The sequence below is a fragment of the Bos javanicus genome, chromosome 18 (genome assembly GCF_032452875.1).
Source record: "Bos javanicus breed banteng chromosome 18, ARS-OSU_banteng_1.0, whole genome shotgun sequence".
In the NCBI taxonomy this organism is placed as follows: Eukaryota; Metazoa; Chordata; class Mammalia; order Artiodactyla; family Bovidae; genus Bos; species Bos javanicus.
This window is the reverse complement of record NC_083885.1, coordinates 34396592-34421889: the sequence shown is the minus strand read 5'-3', so window position 1 is coordinate 34421889 and position 25298 is coordinate 34396592. Positions and strand designations below refer to the sequence as shown.

The following is a 25298-nucleotide window of genomic DNA, read 5'->3' as shown; positions in this document are numbered from 1 at the left end:
CACGACTGAGCGACTTCACTTTGAGTTTTCACTTTCCTGCATTGGAGAAGGAAATGGCAACCCACTCCAGTGTTCTTGCCTGGAGAATCCCAGGGACGGGGGAGCCTGGTGGGCTGCCGTCTATGGGGTCACACAGAGTCGGACACGACTTAAGTGACTTAGTAGTAGTAGTAGTAGTACACACACACACACACAAAATACATATTTTGAGGAGAAGCGTGAAGGAATATGTGCACATTAAAAAAAACCAAACAGCAAATACAAGGGCATCTCCAGGGATAAAGAGCTGTCCACTCCTGGGCCCCAGGCTCCCTCCCCAGAGACCACCTCTGTTAACAGTTTCTGGTGTGTCTTTGCTAAGAATCCGCACAGGTAGGAGAATACCTGTATTCATAGCCTCTGGGTGAATTTGGACTATTAACTTGAATAGATGAATGATTACAAAAGGATTTGTAAAGTGGAAGGTTAGTTTGACTGCTAGCAGCTGACAACCTGACCGTGAAGGCAGGTCTTCTGACTGCTGCCCCCAGACCACTGATGCTGAGAAGGGTAGGTGAGTGGGAGGAGATGAAGAATTCATGGGGGTCCACAGACATGGGTTCCGCCAGTGCAGTGACTTCGAGATGCCAGCTCTGGGGTGGGATTGTGCCTGGTATGAGGTTGAAGGTCAAAGGAGGGTCAAACTGGACATGCCCATGGTGTTTAAACCTTTAGCTGGTTGTGGTGGAGCAGTATTTTGGTCACCATTGGCCCAGAGGCTCAGGGAGCTGCAGATTGGTAGATAATGGATGGAGAGGGAGTTACTTGGTGGGTGTGGGCAGGAGTACCTTGGCTGGGGTCTGTAGAGGGTGGAAGGTGTGGGCAGGCCCCCTGGGGGTATTTGAGGTGATGGAGAGGGCCTGGGACGGAGAGCAGTCACATGGAGAGGGCTGGTGATGAAAATGCTTGAGATTTATGGAAGTTTGTTGAAACTAAACATGCGGTAGGGTATGGCGACAGGCACCACAGCTGGGGGAGGGGTTGGTAAGTCGAGCCAGGTGGGTATTGATGCTATTAATTATTGAGCTAGCATTTTTGTGAGCCAGGCCTATCCTTGGTGCTTTCTGGGTGTGGTCTGATATCCCCCAGACACACAGTAGGTGGTCCATAGGAAGTGGTGTGGAGCTTGCAGTCTGGTCCAGAGAGGCTCTTAATTATACAAATCCTCTGAGTTCCCGTGTGGACCTGGGACTCCAGCAGCCTGTGTTGTTGGTGAGCCTTTGGTCTGATGGGGGAGACAGTGTGAACAGGACAATGGTGGATCTAGAGCCGAAGGGAGTAGGGGCAGAGCTTCCCGAGGATGACTGAGGGTAGCCTTGGGGAGTTTCGAGGCCTCCTGGGAGAAGGAGGACAAGGCAAGGCTGGAGTGTTGGAGCAGCGAGAACTGCAGGGACGAGTCACAGAGGGATGAGAGCCTGAGGCTTGTGGTCGTCCCAGAGAGGTGGCTGGGGAGAGCCTTTGGTCCGGCACAGGGCCTGGAGGCAGATCCCAGCACCCGCAGCCACTGAAAGACTTTACTGGATGTGATCTGGTTTACCTCTCAGGAAGAGGTGGTGGACCATAGATAGGGAATAGGGGGCCTGGCTGGGCCGGACTGGAGGCAGAAAGGCCAGCAGGAAGGCTGCTCCCACAAGAAGGGTTGGAGAGGTGTTATGAGTTGATGGGTGAGGTAAGAAGGCCCTGAATGTCTGGGTAGATGGTGTAGCCTTTCCTGAAGACAGGAATGGAAACAGAAGCTGTAAATGGGTATTGGGGGAGTGATGAATTCAGGTGCCCATGGGACATCCCATGGGATTGAACTGCTGCTGCTGCTGCTGCTAAGTCATTTCAGTCATGTCCGACTCTGTGCAATCCCATAGACAGCAGCCCACTAGGCTCCTCTGTCCCTGGGATTCTCCAGGCAAGAACACTGGAGTGGGTTGCCATTTCCTTCTCCAACGCATGAAAGTGAAAAGTGAAAGTGAAGTCGCTCAGTTGTGTCCGACTCTTAGCGACCCCATGGACTACAGCCTACCAGGCTCCTCCACCCATGTTATTTTCCAGGCAAGAGTACTGGAGTGGGGTGCCATTGCCTTCTCCAATGGGATTGAACTAGACAGGGAACATCTGGGCTGAGCTACAGCTGGGGAGTGAGTCACTGCCCAGAATTGCAAAATAAATTCCAAAATTGAGTTAAAAAGAAGTGACTAACGTTTTCAAGTGAACAAAATATGAACGGACTTTTCCTGAGGGAATTTGTTAATAGCTAATAAACAGAAGAAAGTGCTCCACCTCCCTAACAGAAAAAAAATGCTTTTGGAAATGGAGTAAGGAAAGCGTGGATCAGACAATGTGGTTCAAACCCCAGTTATGCTCTTTAGTAGAGGTAGACAAGTCCTTAACCTCTCAGAGCCTGAGTTTCCCCATCTATGCAAATAATTCTTAGCTGTGACTGTTTCAGGGATCACTGTGACAGTGTTGGCAAAGTACAGAACCCACAGGGGCTAACACTGCCTGGTGACAGACATTATTATTCATAATGAATGAAGATTGAGGAGGGGATATGCCCAGTATTGGCACAGTATGGTAAAAGGCACATGCTCTTCCATCCATCTTTTTCATTTAGAAAAAAAGGGTGTGAATTGGGACAGCATTTTAGAGGGTAATTTGGCATCATCATCAACAGTCATAAAAACTCACGTATCCTTGGATGCATTGATTATACTCCTAAAAGTCTATTGAAGGGAAATAATTGGAGCCAGTGACAAGGATTTATGTACAAGAAGGATCACTACAGCACAGTTTATCGTATCAAAAATATCACAACACAATTTTATAATAAAAGCAACTGGAGAGAATGTAACATTCAACAGTAGGGATTTCAATAATTCATGGTATATCTTATGTGATGAAATATTATTCAGCCATCCAGAATCACATTTTTGAAAATACTTAACGACCTAGGAAAGTACTTACTTTGTAAGAGATAAAAAAGAAGAGGATAAAAATATATAAAGTATGATCCAAATGAAATAATATGTGAACTGTCTGGGGGTAAAGAAGGAAAGAAATTGTTAGTCTGGTTAAAGGAAAGTTGGGAAGTCGTAACAGTGGGTATGTATGAGGGAGAGGGAGAGAGAATTTGAGGGGTGAGAGTGAAAAGTCTTAATTTTTTGACTGTTAGATTAAAATTAAACTGTGTTCCTTTTTTTTTTTTTTTAAAGAATGGCTTTATTAAGTTATGTACATACCCCCAAATTGACTTGTTTTAAGTTTACAGCTTAATGATTTCTTAGTAAATTGATGGAGTTGTGCAACATCACAATCTAATTTTAGAACATTTCCATCACTCAGAAAAGAAACCTGTTGCCCATTTACAGTCACTCCCCCAGAGCCAGGCAACCACTACTCTGCTTCCTGTCTCTGAGGATTTGCTTTTTCAGGACATTTTCTATGAAATGGAATCGTACAGCATTTGGTCTCGTGACTAGCTGCTTTCATTTTTCGTATGTTTTGAGGTGCATCCACGTTATTGCGTTTGTCAGCACTTCATTTCTGTTTATTGCTGAATGGTGATATTGCTCCCTCAAGTGCATGGATCCCACTTGGTTGGACATTTGAGCAAGTTCCTTTCTTATGGCAGATTTCTCAGGGTCTTTAATAGGATAATATACATTTTGATTCTTCCGGTGGGGGCTTTGGGGCTCAAACTTGTTTGCCTCTGAAAAGTTTGATTCTGATTAAACATTTAAATAATGGTTATCTCTGGAATTAGGAGTGATTTTTTTTTTTTTTTGTCAGTGCCCTGTATTTCTTATTGTGAGAATGCTTAAAATCTGTTTTCAGAAAAGATGAAATGTTATTATTTAAAAATAAGGATAGGGAATCCCCTGGTGGTCCAGTGGTTAAAACTCTGTGCTTCCAACCCATGCAGGAGGCACAGGTTTAATCCCTGGTCAGGGAGGTAACATCCCACAAGCTGTGCAACATCCCCCCGCCCCCCCAATAAAAAATAAGGATAGATGGCACATCACAGCGTCAGTTACAATCATGGGAAGTTGGAATGAAGGCCTAACAGCAGAGGAAGCGGGAGGTAAACTTTGGCACATTCTCCAGAGCAGTGCTGGCTGGCCTTGTGCTCCCATGGCACTGTGAGCATCTTTTCTTGTAATTCCCTTTTACTTTCCTCCCCATCCTCACACCTATGAGCTCAGTGGGAGCTGGGACTGGCTCCTGAGTCCACAGTGCCTGGCCCATGGAAAGGCTTCAGGGAGCAGATGCAAGACCCCCAATCCCACCCCTCTAGGTCGTCACGGAGCATCAGGCTGAGCTCCCTGTGCTATGCAGCAGCTTCCTACTAGCTATCTGTTTTACAGACTGTAGGTTATATGTCAGTACCACTCTCTCAGTTCATCTCACCCATACCTGCCCCATCCTGTGTCCACACGTTTGTTCTGTACGTCTGCATTTCTGTTCCCGCCCTGCAAACAGACCCATCTGCGTCATCTTTCTAGATTCCATACATATGCATTAACATATGACATTTGTTTTTCTCTTTCTGACTTACTTAATGTGTATGTTAGACTCTAGGTCCATCCATAGCACTACAAATGACCCAGTTTCATTCTTTTTTTAATGGCTGAGTAATATCCCATTTGGCCTAAAATCTAAGAGTCTGAGGGATTGAGCTAGGGAAGGGCAGAGCTAGGGTGGCCGAGGACAAGTTGTGGGGTCTGTGGGTTGACGTAAGGGAGCATCTGTCCTGGAGGGTGGTGGCCTGGTGGGTCTGGAGCCTGCCAGTAGTGGGAAGAATTGAGTTGTTAATTGCTAATAACTGGACCTTGGGGTTTCCTGTGGAGGTTTTGTGTACACACTGGGGTCTTGGACTGAACAAGTTATGCTGTTCACCTGAGTGCTTCCCTAGAAACTCGTCCTGATACTCCCCCAGGCACTCACTTTCTGGTCCTAACATGCATTTGTCTTTTGCTAGGTCTGTGTGGAGGGCAACATTGCCAGTGGGAAGACAACATGCCTGGAGTTCTTCTCCAACTCAACAGACATCGAGGTACGGCTTCCATACTAGGTTTGAAGCGACCTGCAAAAGCCTGGTGGATTCATAAGGGGTGCAAACCAGCCCTACCCAGCAGAAATGCTGCTGGGGGAATTGAGAATATCCCGTGTGAGAGGAGGGAGGGGCCCCTTGGAAGCTTGGGCCTGGTTTCCTCAGACTTTGCTCCATACACCTTTTTCCTTGGCTGATTATACTTTGTAACCTCCCACTGTAGTTAGCTGTGAGTATGACTATATGCTGGATCCTATGAGTCCTCCTCATGAATCCTCAGACCCAGGGAGGTGGGGCTCTGGGGGGCTCCTGACACACCTGTCCTGAGCAATGTAACTCTCACTGGCACTCTATTTTTTTTTCAGCCCAGCCGAGTGGCATGTGGCAACTTAATTCCCTGACCAGGGATCGAACCCCTGCCTCTGTAGTGGAAGTGCAGAGTCTTAACCACTGGACCAGGGAAATTCCTGCCCCCTGCACCCTGGCTTTAGAAGCACTTTTATTCTCACTGAAGACCTTGGAGCCAATGAACACCACCACCATCAGCAGTGAGGGTTAACAGCTAATGAGGATGGTACTCTATGCCAGGCACTGTGTTGAGGCTTCATTATCATCTAATTGATTTCATCCTTCCAAGAGTAGTCCCTGTGATGCAGGTCCTACTATCGCTTCATTTGCAAAGAAGGAAACAGGCTCAGTGAGGTCACATGGCTCGGCCAGAGTCACCCGGCTAGTGCCTGTGGTGCTGTGTCCCAGCCCAGGCTGTCTGCTCCAGGGCCTGTGCCCTCGTTTGGCTCCACAGAATACAAAAATGTTTTGGCTTTAAGAAAACCACCCTTCAGATCTCAGCTCTGCTCTCTGACCTCCCCAGCTAGGTTACCCTCCCTGGTGTAGGTTCTTCTGGCCCCTCTGTATCCTTATGTTATACTACTTCTCAGGGTTTGAAAATATGTGCTAACTTTCTGTGATGATCTGATTAATGTTTGCTTCCCTAGCTGGTTTAAAGTTGTGTGAAGGCAGGGCTGGGGTGTTTTGCTCTTGCTGTATCCTTGGTACCTAGTGTGGTACTTGACACAGGAGATGCTCAGTGTGTGTTGAATGACTGTCCCACAGATGGGGTGCAAGTCAAGGCTGCCTCTGTCTCAGCCTCTGGTGAGCCTGAGTGGTACAGCATTTGCTCCTCACAGGATAGGAATGGAATGAAGACCCAGAAGAAGGAGAGGAAGGTTGGGAGGGGGCTGGGAATGATTCACAGAGGAAGGGATATAAGCTGGCTTTTGAAGGGTATGCATGAGCTTTCCACGTAATGAAAGTTGGGGTGAAATAAGTTGAGGCGGCATACTGGGCAGAACAGCAGCATGAGCGAAGGCACAAAGCGGGAAGGCGGGGGCTCCTCCTCAAGGGTCCCATGCGTTGCTTTCCTTTGCTCTCTTGTGACCTGTGGCACCTGCTCACATGCACTTGAAGATCCTCAAATATCCCCGTATATTCTAAAGTCTTGGCTCCAAGAACACCGTTTAAATCCTTTCCAGAACTCACCTGCACGGTTTAGGGAAGCTACTAAAAGAAACATGATCCTTTGCCCATCGGTGTGTCCAGTGCAGAGATCAGAGGGAGGAAATGGAGGCAGAGCTCACTGCCAGGGTCACGGCAGAGCCCCCGAACCAGAAGCTGGGCTCAAGCTGCATGAAGCAGCCTCCCTCCTGGCTTCTCTCACCTCCCTGCCTGCCCTCTGTGGTGGGCAGTAAAGAACAGGATGGAAAACAGGAGGGGTGATTGGGAGAACTCCCCTTGCCCCCAAGGAGCCCCCATGGCAGCAGAGGAGGGGATACGTGTGTATACTTGTATACAGGGTGGACAGGGTGGGTCTTAGATCCTTTCTGGAAGTCACACCAGGAGCCATGTCTAGATGGAGCTCTGACCTTGCAGGGAGGGTTGCTCCACTATTTTAGCCCAGCCTGGGTGCCCAGGTCTTGACTCTGTCCCCATCCCACCCCTAACACTCATCTGCCTTCATGGAGCTCAGAACTGAGGAGCAGCAGCTCTCTGACGTCTTCTCTCCTGGCAGGTGTTAACAGAGCCTGTGCCCAAGTGGAGAAATGTCCGAGGCCATAATCCGCTGGTGAGTGTGCGGTTTCCTGTGTGAACCACCAGCTTCTCAAGTGTACGGGAACGGCGGTGCTAGTGCACGAGGTGTGTCCCCGCCCTGCACCGGGCGAGGGGACAGAGGGAAAACGGTGGCAGGTTGGAGTTCTGAGGTCCAGGTTCTTTGAGGCCTGGCTGGGCGCGTAGGGAGCCTAGAGCCCTCCTGTCAGTGCTCCCAAACTCTCGCAAGTGCTTCGCCCAGCTCCGTGGGGTAGGGGTTGGGGAGTAGTCTCCAGCTGCTCATTCTACCCCGACCCCTCTCCTAGAAGAAACCCAGGTCTCCTTGCAGGTTCCCTGGTAAACCTCCAGTTGGGGTTTGCACTTGGCTATGCCCCAGGCTCCCTCTGAAGCTACCCCGTGCACTTTGCCAAGGATGGACCCAGCAAGCAGGGGCTATAATGTGCCTGTGCTCCTTCCACCTCCTTCCCGGCCAGAAGGCTCAGCTCTGGCTGCTAGAAAGGGATGGGTGGGGTCTGGGTCCACAGTCAGGGAGTCCTGCAGATACAGCACTGCATTCTCCCCCCAACCCCCACCACCCCGCAGGGTCTGATGTACCAGGATGCCTGTCGATGGGGCTTCACGCTGCAGACGTACGTGCAGCTCACCATGCTCGACCAGCACACTCGTCCGCAGGTACGTCTCAGATGCTTGGTTTCAATTTTCATCAGATGAGGGGCATTCGGTTGCCAGGAAGGGAAACCTTACAAGGAGCTGCTCAGCCTTCTCTGTCTCTGGAGTCCAGGTCTCTAGTCCCGCCGCTCTCTGAGGACCAGGCTCCAGGCCCCCCAGCCCCACCCTCAGCTAGCCAAGGACTTGCTACGATGCCACGTGAGCCCAAGTCTTCATGACCTGCTGGCTCCTGGGCTCAATGCCCTTTAACTCAGTTCTCAAAAGTGTGGTCCCCAGACTAGGAGCTGCAGCAGCACCTGGAGACTTGTTAGAAACGACATTTTCTGACCCCATCCTGGACCCGCTGAATCAGAAATTCTGGAGATGAGGTCCAGCAATCTGGGTTTTATCCTGCCCTCCAGGTGATTTTAACGCATGCCGTGTTTGTTTGCATGAGAACCGTGGACCTAACCTTCAGGAGGCCTGTTCACGTTCTTGGTTCAGATTCTTGAGAGAAAGAACCTGATTGGCTCAGCTTGGGTCAGGTGTCCAGCCCTGGGCCAATCAGGTATTGGGGAAGATCGCCTGGGCACAAAGATGGCTGCTTTGGCCCCTTTCATCAGCCGGAGGGTATGAACAGGGGCTCTGAGGAGATCCAGATTGGCACCTGGGGTTCAGAATGGCAGCCCAGCATGAGAGACTGGCTTTGGAGGCTCTCCTTACAGGAGACGGGACATCCACCGGCCAGTGTCTCTTGACATAGCCACTTGGTTTGATGCAGGGCTGGGCACTTGTAGCCATAGCTCTCATCCTTCTACAAATCTGTGTGTTTTTTAAAATGAAAAAAGATACAAGCAGAACTGTTTGAATTTCTATCTCCCCAAGTGAGTGAGTGAAAGTCGCTTAGTCATGTCCGTCTTTTTGCGACCCCATGAACTATACACAGTCCATGGAATTCTCCAGGCCAAGATACTGGAGTGGGTAGCCTTTCCCTTCTCCAGGGGATCTTCCCAACCCAGGGATCGAACCCAGGTCTCCCGCATTACAGGCGGATTCTTTACCAGCTGAGCTACAAGGGAAGCCCAAAGATCTGTCTAAAAGTTACATGTCAGAGGATCTGAGGCTGGCACTCACCTTACTTTTTCCTGAATGGGCACTCAGTTGCAAACAGAAATTGTGTCCAGTATATCTACATATAATGGGCCATATGTGTGTTCCTCTGTTTAATGAAATGTATCAGGAAGGAGGCAGAGAGAGAGAGAGATGGACAGACTAGGAAAGAGGATAAAAGAGGGATAAATGGGGAGCTACAAAAGATGGGTAGGAGAGAGTTGGAAGTAAGGAGAGGATGGAAGAATAGAAAGGAAGATGGATGGACAGATAGGAGAGAGAGGACATGGCTTTGACTCAGGTTGTGGCTTTGAATCGGCCTCTGATTTGTGGGTCCAGGTCCCAGTGGGTGCCATGGGCAGGCTGAGCGAGAGCAGTGTTTACCCATTCAAGTGTCTGGAGTCAGGGCACCTCGCCCTTCCCAATGGGGCACCGTGGACGAAGGGAAGGCCTCTGGAGGGTGTGAGCCTGCTGGCGGAGAGTGGCGCCGTCAGTGTTGTCCTCCCCCCGCTGTGGGGCGTGGTCTTTACAGTTAGGAAGGACTGCGTGATCCCCAGCAGCCCTGAGTGAAGGCAGGTGTTGGTGGGCCTGCTGCTGGGGTTGCAGAAAGCCACACCCTGTCCCCTCAAAGCTCTGCCTCTGCTTCAGTGGACGCACCTGCTGGGTCATTAATAGTTACAGCACTTCGCACTTGCCGCCACTTTCCCGGGCGTCACTTAGCAGTTTTTCTAGCACTCCCCAAACCCATAGTCCAGTGGAGCCGCACCCCTCCCGGGAAAGAGGCTGCAACCGACAGGCTCTCCGCCCTGCCTTGCTGCACTGACCACCGAGCCTCAGGGCGTAGGGAGGGTCCAGGGCCAAGGAGGCTGGACACATGGTTCTTTGTCTGCCCCCCCCCCACCCCTCCCCGGTGGCATCTCAGTTCTGTATTCAGCATAGACCAGAGGCAGGGGAGCAACAGTTATTGTTCCAGGCTTCCTGACCTTCCTGCCCGAGTTTAGTAAATAACATTTGTTTTCTTTTAGACGTTGCCTGTACGGTTGATGGAGCGGTCAATTTACAGTGCAAGATACGTTTTTGTAGAAAACTTGTACAGAAGGTATCGTAGTTTGCACAATCGATAATTTATTCAACCATTAAATTTTTAGAAATAAAATTGGAACTCATTTACTAGTTGACAGATACATGGTATAGCAACCAACCATATTGATGGCTCGACTGTCCAGGGTGGGCAGCCTGGCAGCTCTGCTGACCTTGGCTGGGCTTGATGACACATCCAGGTTTGGCAGGTCTGGGGTGGCCCGGGGAGGGTGACTGGGGTGACTCATCTCTCGTCTGCTTGCTGATCCTCTCCTGGGACTGGTGAGCTGGCCTGGGCGTTCACTTCCCGTGGCGGTGGCCAGAGGGCAGAAGTGCTAGTTTTTTCTCAGGTCTCGGCTTCATGTTGGCTGACCTCCATTGGCCAAAGCAGGTCACACCAGCTGACCCCAGTCTGAGAGGGGGCAGGGCCCTTGTGGGTTACGTGGCAGAGTGGGACAAGACGTGCAGCGAGGAGAGCCGTCAGTCCAGCACGGCGTGCATGGTGCTTGTTGCGATTTCACTCGAGGATGTCTTCTGTCCTCGTGGGAGCAGACTCCACCACACAGACATGGCTGGGCGCCCTCAGTGCTGCAGCCTCAGAGGTGTGGGGCCCTCCGCTCCTGTGCTCAGTTGTTTGCTGATGTTTGGGGGTCTTGGGGGAAATGGGCTGCAGGCTGGGGTCTGAAGTTTGAGCTTCTTCCCCGCCGTTCCCTTCCTGGTAGCTGTGTGCCTGCTCCCTTCTCCTTGCCATCTCCCCCACGTCACTGCCTCCTGCTGCCTTGAACTTCATCCCTCTCAGAGCTGGTCCCAGTATCTTGCTTCCACTCTGTACACCCCAGTTCCCTGGTTCTCCCATCTACAACTATGGTCCTACGTATCACCTCTCCCCAGCCGCCCCAACCCCCTTGTCTAGATGGGTTGAGTCTGTTACTCTTTTCTTTTTTTAAATTGATTAATTAATTGATGGCATGTAGAATCTTTGGTTGCAGCATATGGGATCTAGTTCCCTGACCAGGGATTGAACCCAGGCCCCCTGCATTGGGAGCATGGAGTCTTAGCCACTGGACCACCAGGGAAAATCACTTCTTTCTATTGGTTTCCTTCATAGTATTTAAGACAACTTCTGATTAGGTTGAACCATATGAAATTGTTAAAACTTGACCAATTGTGACCTCTGAAAATGGCAGTTTCATGCAGCTTAGCTTAAATACATGTACTTCTTGTCTGTCACATGCCCCACCAACTGGAGCGTAAGCTCCTTGAAGACAAGGAGCATGTCTGGTCTGCTGGCCTAGCTGGGACCCAGCACAGAGCTGGCACCTGGGTGACACTTGTTAACTCCTGCTGGGTGTCGGGGCCTGAGGCAGGTCTTTGCTCTCCAGCCAGACTTGTCCCCCAGCCGTTTCTCACCCCTTCCTCTGAGGGGTCCCTAAAGGCTTCTCCCTGGGTCCCGAGCTGCCAAGGATCCATCCCCTCCAGGCCTCCTCAGTGCTGTGGGGTCAGGGTGGGCAGCCAGGCCAAGTCCTGACTGGCTTTGTCCTTAGTCCTCCGAACTTTCTTGTGGGCTCTGCCCTCCCGGCAGGCGGCGTTTCTGATGCTGGAGCCCCGCGTGTGCCTTGGCTGCCTGGCTGTCCGTGGAGCAGGGGTGTCCACTGCTAGATTTACACAGCTCTCCGCTCTGTTCTGCGCCTGCTCATTAGTGCCTCTGCCACAGGGAGGATGGGCAGAGGAGAGGAGCGAGGAGGACGAGGGAGCCCCTCCAGTGGCCCCTTGTTGCGGTTTTACTCGTCTCCTGCCCTCACGAGAGCAGACTCCCTCACACAGATGTCGCTGGGGGCAGGGGAGCGTTTGGTGGTCCCTGGGAGTTTTGCCCCTGTGGCTTCCTCGGGGCCTCACCTGGACCTTTGGGGTGGTGAAAGCAAGAGCCCAGTCCTGTGAGCAGCTGTCTTTGGCGTGGGGGGAGGCGGCCTGCCAAGATCAAAGTTCTTCATGGGGCAGGGTTTCCTCATTTGCCTGCACCACCTGCGGTTTCTTCATTTCATGTTTGTGGCTTCAGATTTTGGTTGCTGGGGGTTTTGTTGTAGTCCCTTTGTGCTCAGGGTCTCTGGATGTCATCCGCGCTCAGGGTTTTCTTTCTGCAGGCTTGGTCAACAGTGTTCTGGCCAGAGCTAAAGAAGTGATGATAGGGAGGAAGGGTGGAAACCCAGTTACTCTCCGTGCATCGGGCCTTCCCAGTGAATTGGTACTGTGAGAGCAGACGTTTGGAGAGGTTTCGGCTCCTCGCAAATACAGACTGCTATCACCATGAGCCTAAATCAAGTGTCATCTAGGGCTGGGTTTGACTGGATCCTTTGCTTGTACCCAGAATAGGATGTTGCGGTTCCCCCCCGCCGGGGGAGTTCGACTGGGTGCTGGGAACCACAAGATGACTTGTGTGGGATGTTGGCTCCTACCTGGGAGCTTGTGTGGGGACGGCCCTTACTGCTGCCCCTTCAGCCTTGGGGTTGATCCCTTTCTTCAAAGCCCTGGCAGCCTTGGCTTGGAGTCTGGAGGGACTGGGATGGAAGGAAGTAGGACAGGCCTGGCCTTGCTGATTACAGTTGCAGGCCTGAGTGCCCAGAGAAGCCCACATACTGGAATTCTAACCCCTAAAGCAAAATGTCTGGAGGGCCTTTCTTAACTTTTGAGCCTGGGACAATTGAGGAGCTTCCCTGCGGAGAGACCCACCTCTTGGGCCCGCATCCCCATCCCAGCGGCTTTGGGGTGGGCAGAACGTGCAATTATGCCACCAGGGGTTAATTGGCAACGAGGAAGATTCTGGTTCCACAGTCTCCTTAAAAACTTAAAGGACCTAAAGAACTGAGGTGTGGGCAACTGTGCTGGAATGAACAGCTGAAGGTGGAGAGGAAGACTCGGAAGTTAAGGCGGCCACGCAGGCCGTTGTATGGCCCGGCCCCGTGGGCGGAATCATTGAGCACACAGGTTTTACAGGATTGCCTGGTTGGCGTTTTCTAAGAGTAGAAGGAGGGGGCCTGAGTGGGGCCCAGCTGGGGAGATGACACACTGGCTCACCTGGGGCTGGGGCCAGGGACATCCATTACGGCCCGGCGTTGGGAACAGCAGGCAGGTCGTCCCACCACCCCAGTGGGTCCTGGGCTTGGGCTCCTCCTTACTCAGTCCCGAGTGGGCACTCACTGCCTGAGTCACAGGCCTGAGAGCTGTGGCTTTCCTCAGGCCGGGGCCAGAGAGACTCTGGATATGCCCTGGGACATGGGAGATGGGGGCGAGTGATGCAACTGGGGACATATGGGTTTGGGGGCCATGGTGAGCCAGGCTTTCTCAGACAGAGTTAGGCCAGTCTTCTCTGGGCCTCAGTTATCCTCATCTATAAATTGGGGCGGACATTGACCGCACAAGGTCTTGTGAAGAAAGTAATGTGTACAGGAGGCTGGCATTTGAGTCTGTGATTTTTGATTTAACCTGTGCTGTGCAAACCAGGGGCTCTCTGGACCTCAGGGGGAAGGTGGCAACAAACTGTGCCAAACAGACCAGTCAGCAGGATTCCTGTGGACCCAGGACCTCAAATTTTACTCCTTGGGATCAGGGGAAGGCATGGTGAAACCCCTTCAGCTCACCAGTAGGTGGGTCTGCAGAGAGGTTTCCCCCTTCTGTGTGTTCTGTGGAAATAAAAGCAGTGCCTTGGGAGTGGTTCAGGGCACCCCATTCCTGAGGCAGACACAGGAGGAGCTGGGCAGAGTCCCAGGAGGAAAACTAGATACAGGTAAAACAATGCCTGCTGCCTGAAATCCCCCAGAATCATGGGAGCCAGCTCCCATTTCCTCACTCAGCTCAGCCAGCAGCCAGTGGTCCTGGAAGTGAAGTGAAGTGAAGTAGCTCAGTCATGTCCGACTCTTTGCGACCCCGTGGACTGTAGCCTACCAGGCTCTTCCCTCCATGGGATTCTCCAGGCAAGAGTACTGGAGTGGGTTGCCATTTCCTTCTCCAGGGGATCTTCCCAACGAGGGATCAAACCCAGGTCTCCCGCGTTGCAGGCAGACGCTTTAACCTCTGAGCCACCAGGCAAGCCACGAAGTCCTGGAGCCCTCAGCAAATGGCTCCTGGCAATCTTGGAAGAGTTTCCGGATCTTGCCCTCAGGGAGGCTGCCCTGGAACCACCTGCACGGAGGACCTCCAAGGAGAGTTTCCGGAAAGGAAGTCCTGCTTTCTCTGTCTGCCCTCAGCCCTGGGTTCTCCTGGGCAACCCAGGAAGTGTCCTGAGACCCCCTGGAGCAGCAGCTCTCAGGCCCCCTCAGGAATGAACCCCATCCCTGTATCTCCGTGTGCCTCGCTGCACACGTGACACTTCTGTGGTGTCGATCGGTTTGGTTTTAGTTAGCACTGTGCTACGTGTGTCCTGAATTGTGACTCAGTTTGGTGGTCACAGCTAAGGGGATCCTCCCAGCTGTGGGATTTGACAGAGCCTCGCAGACAGCGGTGACGTCCTCGGGCAGTCTGACACCACACTGTCCAGTGTCAGTAATGTGGAGACTGTGGGGCAGCCTTCCTCCATGCTGCCCACTGCCCCCACCCTTGAGTTGCCAGTCTGTGCTGTGTCCCCCAGGCCATGTGTTTGGTGGAGGGGGTGGAGCTGATCAGCAGCTTCCTTTTTGCAAATCCTCATGTGCTTGGAGTCAGCTTTGCTCCCAAGAAGGAAAACATGTCAAGAAGAGGGGTGTGGTGTTTTGAATATCAAATACTCTAAGCTGCAGCTAGCTGCAGCCCAGCTCGAGTAGCGTGAACATTGAGGTTGTTACCAGCTGTCTTAACATTAGACTTGGGGGTTGGTTTTATTCAGTGGCCCTCGTGCTGTTTCAGTTGGAAGCACAGATGCTAAAGCTGAATCTCCAATACTTTGGCCACCTGTTGCAAAGAGCTGACTCATTGGAAAAGACCCTGACGCTGGGAAAGACTGAAGGCAAAAGGAGAAGGGGGCAGCAGAGGATGAGATGGTTAGATAGTATCGCTGACTCAATGGACATGAATTTGAGCAAACTCCAGGAGATAGTAAAGGACAGAGGAGCCTGGCGTGCTGCAGTTCACGGGGTCACAAAGATTCAGGCACGACTTAGTGACTGAACAACAACAGCAAAGTGCTGTTCTCTGTTTCAGCACTCTCTATCTGGTTTGTGTCAATATGTGATTCCCTCTTGGTGACAAAATGGCTGTTGCGGAACCGGGCTTCTCATCTGCTGGCCACAGGGTGGGTATCTCGTCAGTGCTTTCCTCTAAGAGTGAGGAAGCCTGGTTATCATAAACCCCAGCAAACCCTCCTGTCTCACTGCTCAGGTTGGGCCCCTGTGACCTACATCCATCAGCTCACTTTGGCCAGGGGAGAGCATGTCTCTGAGACCAGTTGGTCTGCCCTGAAGGTAAACACTCAGGCCTGTGGGATGGACCCTGAATAGATCCTGGGCTACTTTTAAAGTGAAAAGTGAAGTCGCTCAGTCATGTCCGACTCTTTGTGACCCCATGGACTGTAGCCCACCCGGCTCCTCTGTCCATGGGATTCTCCAGGCAAGAATACTGGAGTGGGTTGCCATTTCCTTCTCTAGGGGATCTCTTCCTGACCCAGGGATCGAACCCAGATCTCCCGCATTGCAGGCAGACACTTAACCTCTGAGCCACCAGGGAAGCCCAAGGAGATAGGAAAAAAGAATTGGGGAATGGGCAACCATGCCAGCCTGGCAGTCTTGGAAGAGAGCCTGTGATCACAAAGTTGGTATCTTTACTACCTGACTTTTAGTCCCCTCTGCAGTGTCCCAGGACTTCCTCCTCCCCACTCCCCTTCGAAGCCTCCCCCACTCATTCAGAGTGGGGGTCCTCACATACTAGTCTGCTTGGTGCTGTGCTGTCCTCAGTCGCTCAGTTGTGTCCGAATTTGCCTCCCCATGGACTGTAGCCCGCCAGGCTCCTCTGTCCATGGGGATTCTCCAGGCAGGAATACTGGAGTGGGTTGCCATCTCTTCCTCAAGGGGATCTTCCCAGCCCAGGGATCAAACACAGGTCTCCCGCCTTGCAGGTGGATTCTTTGCCATCTGAGCCACCAGGGGAGCCCACTGGTACCCCACCCCCCACCCCCGGCAGTGCATATTTTTCTGCTGCTTGGCCAGGCACAGCTCTTTCACCCTGATGGCATCGGCTGGACTCGAGCACTAGAGGAGGAGTCCCTGCCCAGTCTCTGCTGTGCTCTGTCACTTGGGCCCCCGGGCAAGGCTGCTCAAGCCTGTCATCCCCAGAGTGCCTCTCTCCATGCCCACCCTGCCCCCCGCCCCAGGTGGGAGGCAGTTCCCAGCACCTGGCAGCAGGGCAGCGGGTGGGGAGTTGGGCAGGCTGCTGCAGACCACCCTCTCTCCCAGGCTCTTCTCCCACTTCCCCCAGCTACACACAGTGAGAAGCTCCCCCAGCTACACACAGCTCAGGCACCGCTACTCCCCCATAGCTGGCCTTGTCATCTCCAGTTTGGGTCCATTCAGGATGATATTCAAGACTGGTGGAGGATGTTGAAAGGCCGAATTCCTCTCTTGGTCTGTTTCCTCCAGCTGCTGCCCCTACCTCCACCTCTTCCATACTCATTTCCACCAGGGCAGAGGAGAGACGCTGGGTCTGTCTCTCTCTCAGGCATTCTTTCTTAGCATAGCATTTTATTTTTTTAATTATTACTATGACTTTTTAATTCTTTTGGTTGAATAGTGTGGCATGTGGGAACTTAGTTCCCTGACCAGGGATCAAACCCATGCCCCCTGCATTGAAAGCACAGAGCCTTAACCACTAGACCGCCTGGGAAGTCCCTTCCTTTCTTTCTTTTCCAGTTACCATATTAAATATGCAGTAATTCTTACCCCCATTCTGTTCCCTGATTTGAGAGCTGCCGCTGCTGCTGCTAAGTCGCTTCAGTCGTGTCCGACTCTGCACGACCCCACAGATGGCAGCCCGCCAGGCTCCCCCGTCCCTGGGATTCTCCAGGCAAGAACACTGGAGTGGGTTGCCATTTCCTTCTCCAATGCGTGAAAGTGAAAATGAAAGTGAAGTCGCGATTTGAGAGCTACTATGCTGTTAAGTTTTAGAAAACACAGAAAGGGATAAAGAAACGTTTCCAATAGTCCTACTGTTCAAAGAAAAGCTGTGTTAACGTTCTGGTGGTTTTCTTTCCCGCCTTCTTTCAGAATGTGTGGATGAATACCCTTGACAATATGGTTGGGTCAAGCCATATACAACAGTTTTATATCCTGCTGTTTTCACTGAATGATGAGCACTTGATTGTGAGCGTTTTCCGTGTCATAAAGTATTATTTTATAGCATCGTCTTTCAGTGACTGCATGGTTTTTCTGTTACATAGATGTACCATGATGTAGTTTTTCATTGTCTTTCAAAGAATGCTACAGTGGGCATCCACTATCATTTCCGTAAAATACATTTCTAAAGGTGAGACGGGTTTGCTACTCCACCTCCCAGCCTGGGCGCTGTCCCTGTGCTTTGGGGACAGGCTTTATAGCCCCTTCCTTGGCTTAGAGTTCAAAGCCTGAATTTCTCCCCTCAAGCAGTGCCATGACACTTGCTGCATTTTATTGAGTTGACCAGAAAGCTTGTTTGGGTTTTTCACGAGGTGTTATGGAAACAAACTTATTGGCCAGCCTGGTACCACAAACCGTCCCGGGGAGCGGGAGGTTGGAGGTGTTTAGGGTCCCTGTTGTCACTACCCGTCCAGTGTCCTGTGATCACACTCTGCTTTGGTGCCCCTGGCAGTGCCCTTTCAGCAGAAGCCATGCCCAGATGTTTTGGGGGGAGTGACGTAGTCCAGGAGCTATCTCGTAGGAGAATAAAACCCTCGCAACTCTCGTTACAGTGGGAAAATGCCCAAAGTGGACTATGTGGTCCTGTCGGAATGGTTTGACTGGATTGTGAGGAACATTGACGTGTCCATCGACTTGATAGGTGAGATGGCCCCTCCCCGGCCTCCCTCCCCTGGGCCCACTGAGGATATGCTTGGCTGGGCCCCCAACCAGCAGGGGTGGTGGGTGGGGCCCTCTCTATAGGTGATTCTTTCCTGTGTTAACTCAGCCTTCTCCCCAAGGGCACACAGAACCGGGCTTCTGGTTCCTCCTGGAGAAGCCTACGTTTCTCAAACTGCTTTCCCCTGGGTCCTCTGTGATGTGATGGGTTTTTCTTAGTTCACAAGAGAGGAGGGACGGAACCTGAACAGTTACTGAAACCAGCCAGGAGCCGGGCCCTGTGCTAAGCTCTTGTCTACACACAGGACTTGATTCAGCCTTACAGTGACCCTGTGGGGCTTGTGACACAGGAAGACAACGGAAGTCGCCTCGAGGGTCAGATGCCTGTCTGGCCGCACAGCTGCTCTGCATCCCCTGCTGAGCGCTGCGGGCAGATGCTTCTCTGCATGCACTGCCCCTGTGCCTTCCTTCCTCCCACCCTTCACTTTCACTTCCAAGCTTTGAATGGAGCAGTGAAAACCACATGTATATATATTTTTAAATCTCAGTTTATCTCCGGACCACTCCTGAGACCTGTTACCAGAGGCTGAAGATGAGATGCAGGGAGGAGGAGAAGGTCATCCCACTGGTGAGAGCCCCCTACCCTGGGAAAGGGGCTGCATCCCAGTCTGACCCCACCCTCTGCGAGGTCATCGTGCCCTCCTCTCAGGAAGAGAAACAGGAACTGAGCCTGTGGGAGGGTGAACTCTGACTTCCTCTGAGGCCGGAGACCCTGTGCATGTTCGAGTCCGCTTCACTTCTTGTGGCCCCGGACTCAGTGGTGGGCACCGCCACGCTCAGAGCTGTCCCTTCTCCAGTTCCTGCCTGGGTGTCCCCAGGGCTTTTCCAGTCCACTTCCTGAAGATGGCACGCCTTTGTGCCCTCTCACCCCCAGACCCGCCTGCTCACTTCTGCATCTCCAGGGCTTGTCACTGTGCCCGGCAAGGAGGTGGAACTCACTGGTATTTGTCCAGTGCCTTGCCCTTCCGGGTACTGGTTCAGGGCCACGTCAACTCTAGTCAGGCTGTCACAACCGGCTTGCACCGCTCTCCTGGCCTGGTCCCTCACTGTTCACATCTCCCAGAAATCCAGCCCCAGTACGGCTGCTCAGCGAGATGTCCAATACAGAACACCACGCATGCGGTTCCCTAACCCCACCCCCTCAGTGCCTCGCCACTCTCTAGGATACAGTCCTCACTTGTAGCGTGCCATCCCGATCCTGCGTGATTGGCTTCATCCCCTTCCACTCCCCGCCTTTTCATGCTCTGGCTGTAAAGAACTAGTTGTGGTTACACACACACACACACACACACACACACACACACACACTTTCCCTACTGCACACACACACACACACACACACACACACACTCTTTCCCTACTGCCTACCATGTGAAAGTGGCTCAGTTGTGTCTGACTCTTTACAACCCCATGGATTATACAGTCCGTGGAATTCTTCAGGCCAGAATACTAGAGTGGGTAGCTGTTCCCTTCTCCAGGGGATCTTCCCAACCCAGGGATCAAACTCAGGTCTCCTGCGTTGCAGGCAGAGTGTTTACCAGCTGAGCCACCAGGGAAGCCCCCTACTATGAGTTACACACACGTTTCTTTGCATAGCAGTTTCTTTTGCCTTCCAGGCTCAGCTCAGGTATCACCTCCTGCAGGAAGCCTTCCCTGACCTTCCCTTTGTTATGCTTCCCCAGCCTCTGTGCTTCATTATGGTCACAGCCCTTAGGACAGATACTCTCAAACTGTTTATGTGTTTGCTCCCCATCCCTTACAAAGCTGCCATGAACCTTTTCAGATTAGATCTTACCCCTTCTGTGTCCCTAGCATGTGTCCCAGAGCTTGGCACCTAGGGGTTGCTCAGTTAATATTGAACTGAATGTCCTGTGTGAATGCCACTGGAGGTGAACAGACAGGCTGGGCAAGCATTTCCTGGGATGATATGGGAGTCTGAGCTCAGGGTGAGCTAGACTGGGGTCTAGACAGCCAGTGCAGCTCCAGAGACCTGCCTGGGCACCAGGAGGGTAGATCCCAGCCATGAAGTCCCAAGCCTTGGTCTGAGCAGCTTCTCTGCAATCTGGAGACAGGAGTGCTAGAGGGAGGGTGTAACGTGGTGGGGCTGGACTGTGCCGGCCAGGGCATGGCAGCTCTGTGTGGTGACCCAGATGTTTGGAAGAAATGACAAGGCTGGAGTCCTTCCAAGTCATTATCCAGAACATTGTCTTAATGGTTTTGACAAGGCCTGTAGACATGTCTGTTGCTGCCAAGAGAGAACCCGTGAGTGGATAAAGAGGCAGCAGTGCATTTTACCTGAGAGCCTCGGGGCTGGGAGGAGGAGGTGTTTGCTGGCAACAAGCATGGGCTTCCAGAGAAGGCAATGGCAACCCATCCCAGGGACAGGGGAGCCTGGTGGGCTGCCGTCTGTGGGGTCGCACAGAGTCGGAAACGACTGAAGTGACTTAGCAGCAGCAGCAGCATGGGCTTCCCTGATAGCTCATTTGGTGAAGAATCCGCCTGCAGTGAAGGAGACCCCAATTCGGTTCCTGGGTCAGGAAGATCCACTGGAGAAGGGATAGGCTACCCACTCCAGTATTCTTGAGCTTCTCTTGTGGCTCAGCTGGTAAAGAATCCACCTGCAGGAGAGTGCGGGAGAACTGGTTTGATCCCTGGGTTGGGAAGATCCCCTGGAGAAGGGAAAGGCTCCCCACCCCAGTATGCTGGCCTGGAGAATTCCGTGGACATAGGCATGGTGACAGAGTCGGACACGACTGAGCGGTTTTCACTTTCGCTTTCAGTGTGCCACTCAGTCCTGCTGTGGTTGCCTTTGAGGCAGGGCTGGGCCTCTTTTCCCTTGGGTCTCACCTTGTCTGCCAGCTGAAGTTGGTCCTGATGGCTTCGAGGATCCATAGGTTACGAGTTGCCTGTTGGGATGGGAGCGGCCTAGCAGGGCTCCTGGGCCAGTGAGGGCCACTGCAGTCCTCTTGGTGGGATGGATGGAGGGAGGGTTCAGAGGCTTCCCAGGCCCCCATGAAGTCATGATGGCCCTGTTGACGGGGAAGTGGCAGAAAACAAGACCAGCTAGGTAGGAAGGTGTGTCTGAAGCGCCAGTGGAGCCGAGTATGCTGGAGGGTGGCATTTTTTTTCTTTTTAAATAGCTTCTTTTTTTTTAAATTAATTACTTATTTTTGGCTGTTCTGGGTCTCTGTGTTGCTGCGAGCAGGCTTTCTTTAGTGGCAGGGCGTGGGGGCTGCTCTCGAGTTGTGGTGTGTGGGCTTCTCCATACAGTGGCTGCTCTTGTTGGGAACATGGGTTCTAGGGCTCGTGGATTTCAGTAGTTGCAGCATGTGGGCTCCAGTAGTTGTAACATGTGAGCTCAGTAGCTGTGGCGCACGGGCTTAGTTGTCCTGCGGCATGTGGGATCTTCCCCCGACCAAGGATCAAACCGGTGTCCCCCGCATTGCAAGGCAGATTCTTAACCATTAGACCACCAGGGAAGCCCCTGGAGGGACACTGTGGACTTGTGCCGTCGGGGCTGGCCGGCGGGGAGCTTGGCTGCGATCATGCTGGCCCACCTGAGTCAGGCTGGCTGTCGCAGGCTCCTTTGTCCAGGCTGGTGCTCCGTGTTCACTGACCCTCCCTCACCTCCCTGAGCCCCAAAAGGGGAGAGGTTTGCCCCCTCCCTGCTCCTGACAGCTCTTGTGTTCCCCACCCCCCACAGGAGTACCTGGATGCTATTCACCACCTGTACGAGGAGTGGCTCATCAAAGGGAGCCTTTTCCCCGTGGCAGCCCCCGTTCTGGTAAGTTCCCCTGAGGGGGCAAAAAAATTCTCTAGAAGGAGAAATGACCCGTGGGCGTGCCGGCCAGTCTGCAGTCTGGGGAAGCAAGGACCAAGTCCCTCCGAGCTGGAGAATTTGAGAGAAGGAAGCAGGGAGGGTGGAAGGAACCCTGTCTCTCAGTTACCTTTCTGGATTGAGTCTCAGTGAGCTGAACACACCTGGGAGAAGGTGACGTGTCCCCGTGCCACCACACCCGTGACACAGTAGCGTCTCACTTATCCAGCATCGTCCCTGGAGGAATATTCCAGATGGCCGGAGCCCCTGGACCTGGGTTTTGGCCTTAACCGCTTGGGATGGTGGTCGTCCTGAAGCACCTGTCCGTCCCCCAGGGGGTGGCTGGCCCAGAACCTCATTGCACCTTTTCATGGTGACCCAGGGCATCCGAAGGAACGTCAGTTGCTGTTCTGGTCCGTCACACAGTGATGCCCTTAGGAGGTGCTGAGGTGTGTAGGACTGTGTGCCCCCGACTGCTAATGCCTTTGGGTCCCTGTGCTTTCCCCGTATGCACCTTCTCCTGCTGACACTCACCGTTTCTAACTGTTCGATGCTTCTGCCCAGTGTTTCCCTTCTTCCCTCTCCCTCATTTTCTGATTTGCTCCTGCTCAGAGTTTCTCCAGGCGGGCAGATGGGTCCCGTGAACTGTTAGGAGTGTGTGTGCAGCGTGGGAACTGAGGGGGGCCTGTGCACCAACTAGTGTGCCTGGCCTTGGGGATATCTGTCTGGGCTGCTCACACACTGCGCTCACGGCTCTTCCAGGCAGTGAGGTTGCTGGAAAGTGAGATCTTACTCTACTGGAGTTTTCTAGAGAGTTTATTTTTTCCCCTCTTTATAGAAAAGTAGGTGATAAAAAATGATGAGAAAAAAATGCATTCACAGACGACTGTCCTGGTTTCTTAAGTGAAAATACAGTTGAGAATGTGGATTGACCTAGAACTGGTTGTGGCTTGGCTCTGACCTCCCTGTCCTCCTGCCTGTGACCGTGGGCTTGCGCGCCCTTCCCTGCCTCGTCCTGCCTGCCTCTGTCTCTCTCCTGTGAAGGGAGGAGGACGCTGATGTCAGGTGCAGCCCTGTGACCCCTGTGTTTCATTTCCAGGTGATCGAGGCCGACCACAACATGCAGAAAATGTTAGAACTCTTTGAACAAAACCGGCACCGAATCCTAACTCTGGAGAATCGGAAGCTTGGTCCATAGGATAGGAAAGATCATTCCCGAGAAATGCCTGCTGCTGCCAAGCTAGCTTTTAGGAGCAGTTTGGAAAGCTCCACTCTCAGGAGGGCTTTGTGTCTGCCCACAGTTGTCTTCCTTCTGGCCTTCTCTCCTTTCCCAGTGTCTTCATCCTGGGATCCTGGGCCTCGTGGGTAAATGGGACCAGTGGGTTTGCCATGCCCTCTGGTGGCACAGCCTTGCATTCCCCTGATGCTTCTCCTGGTGGTTTCCCACCGCTGGGTCCTTCTAAGCTAGGGAAGTTCCACCTGACTTGTGCTGGGCTCATGGTCTCTAGCCCTTCAGGCCATCCAGGAGGGCGAGGTAATGGTCTTCCATCCCAGGGGAGGAAGTTGAAGCTCACACAGCCTAAGAGACTCCCTGGGGTCACACGGCCATGACAGTGGAGTCAGCACCATTCAGACTTCTGGGGACTCCCAGCCCATCTCTTGCCCCAGGCTGCCTCATCCCAGAGCCCGGCCTTGCCTTCTGGAGACCCTCAGACGTGCATGGGAAGGGCCAACTGTGTGTGCAGCTGGCATCATCACTTTCTCATGGTTTGAGCCGTCCTTGAGGGCAGTTGGCATTTGACTTTCACAAAATTGTGCCACGTTTGGCTTGAGCCCAGCGTTCATCCGTTCTCTAGCGTGAGGCTAATATGGTACTTAACACCTCATCAGGACTTCCCCGACTTAGGAGAGCTATGCACTGGCTCCTGAATGGTGCTCGGTCTCCTTGGTGACAGAGGTGATGCCTGAGCAGCTGCTGATGACCTGTCAGGGCAGTGGCTTGTGGCCCCCCAGGCTGGTGTGCCCAGTGCCATGCTAGGGCAAGGGGCTGCCAGCCTGGCTTCTGAGGCTCCCTCCCTCCTTAGTGGCTTGCATGATGAGCTTTATCCTTGGAGTTCCTCAGAGTTTGTGGCCCAGGGGAGAGACACCGGTGGCCTTAAGTCTTTTTGAAATGTTTTTCCATCCAAGGGGACACTGCGGGCCACAGAGCGTGAACCATCTTTATTAGCTCAGAGACTGTCTTAGCTGTGTTCAGCTGTAACAGTGCATCAAAGGCACAGCTGTCTCCTGAGTCAAGTAGCAGCAAGAGACAGGAAGAACATTCTCTCCGAGGACAATCTGGACAGGAAGGATGGGGCTTGCAAGCAAAGGCTCTTGGAGCACTGGAGCTCCTGAACTTCGGAGGTGGGTGGAGAGAGCTTCCAGAAGGCTGTGTGCGGACGTGGGGGTACGGATTGATTATGAACTTGGGGGAACAGGCCTCAGCCTCTCCCGAGTGGTGGTCGGTGTGCCTGAAGGTTGGAAGGCCTCGTCTCAGCCTCCGTTTGAGTGAGGCACCGGTGCACGCAACTTGCTGATGGAAATTGGTGACAGGTGGCCCCGGCCCAGAGGCAGCGCCCAGAGGGCAACCGGGCTCAGAGGCAGCGCCTGGAGGGCAACCGGGCCCAGAGGCAGCGCCTGGAGGGCAGCACTCTGGCTCCTGGCCCTTCCTGGAGGGACTGATCCTGGGCCAGTTGCACAGGCGGGGATGTGTCTCAGCCTAGACGCCAGTGATGGACCAGCAGGAAGCGCAACCGCTGCTACCAGGCACCTGGACATGCTGGGACCAGCTTTGGGACTTTGCAGACAAATGGTCCAGTTTTCCCCACAGCTCAATTTGAGAATCTGTACTGGGGGGAAATGTGATTAAAAAAACCCCAAAAAGATAGAAGTGTGTATCTCCTCACATAGAAGTGCAGCTGTGGGTGGTCCAGGGCTGGTGTGGTGGCTCAAGACCATCGGGTCCCAGCCTCTTTCTGCCTTTCTGTCCCCAGATTGACTTCCTGGTTTGAGGCTTTCTTCCTCCAAGGGCCTTACCGTCCAGATGGCTCTGGAGCTCCTGTTCTGTCTAGTGTTGGCATCAGGCACACTGCCCTGTCTCCCCCACCATTCACACCTAAATTCAGATGTGGATGGTGACTTTTGCACAACTAAGATAAGCTGGAATGTTCTAACTGGATTTTGCTAGAGACTTCGGAGGTGGGGGACAGGCAAGCGGGAAGGCTGGACACACAGCCTGGTTTCAGTTCCATGGTGCCTCTGGGCCCCTCCTCCCCTCCCTTCTGCTTTCACATCACCCAACCCTCACCACCTGGTGTTGTGATGTCCTCAGCACTGGCCAGTGGGCTCC

At 52.9% G+C, this 25298-nt stretch overlaps 1 protein-coding gene across 10 annotated transcripts in view; it reads left to right on the top strand.

The window, feature by feature from the left end:
* Positions 1 to 25298, top strand: part of TK2 (thymidine kinase 2) — a 75049-nt gene that overhangs the window by 1267 nt on the left and 48484 nt on the right. For 2 of the 10 annotated variants that reach the window (XM_061387420.1, XM_061387415.1), the window contains 8 exons: positions 5009 to 5083; positions 7149 to 7202; positions 7769 to 7858; positions 9970 to 10043; positions 17928 to 18016; positions 18582 to 18661; positions 21797 to 21877; positions 23010 to 24839. In XM_061387420.1, coding sequence (XP_061243404.1) covers positions 5009 to 5083; positions 7149 to 7202; positions 7769 to 7858; positions 9970 to 10043; positions 17928 to 18016; positions 18582 to 18661; positions 21797 to 21877; positions 23010 to 23108 — 642 coding nt within the window. In that variant the 3' untranslated portion in view covers positions 23109 to 24839. Of the gene's footprint in view, positions 1 to 5008; positions 5084 to 7148; positions 7274 to 7768; positions 7859 to 9969; positions 10044 to 17927; positions 18017 to 18581; positions 18662 to 21796; positions 21878 to 22245; positions 22360 to 23009; positions 24840 to 25298 lie in introns of those variants that run through there. The other 8 variants (XM_061387416.1, XM_061387418.1, XM_061387424.1 and 5 more) reach the window with 8 other exon arrangements.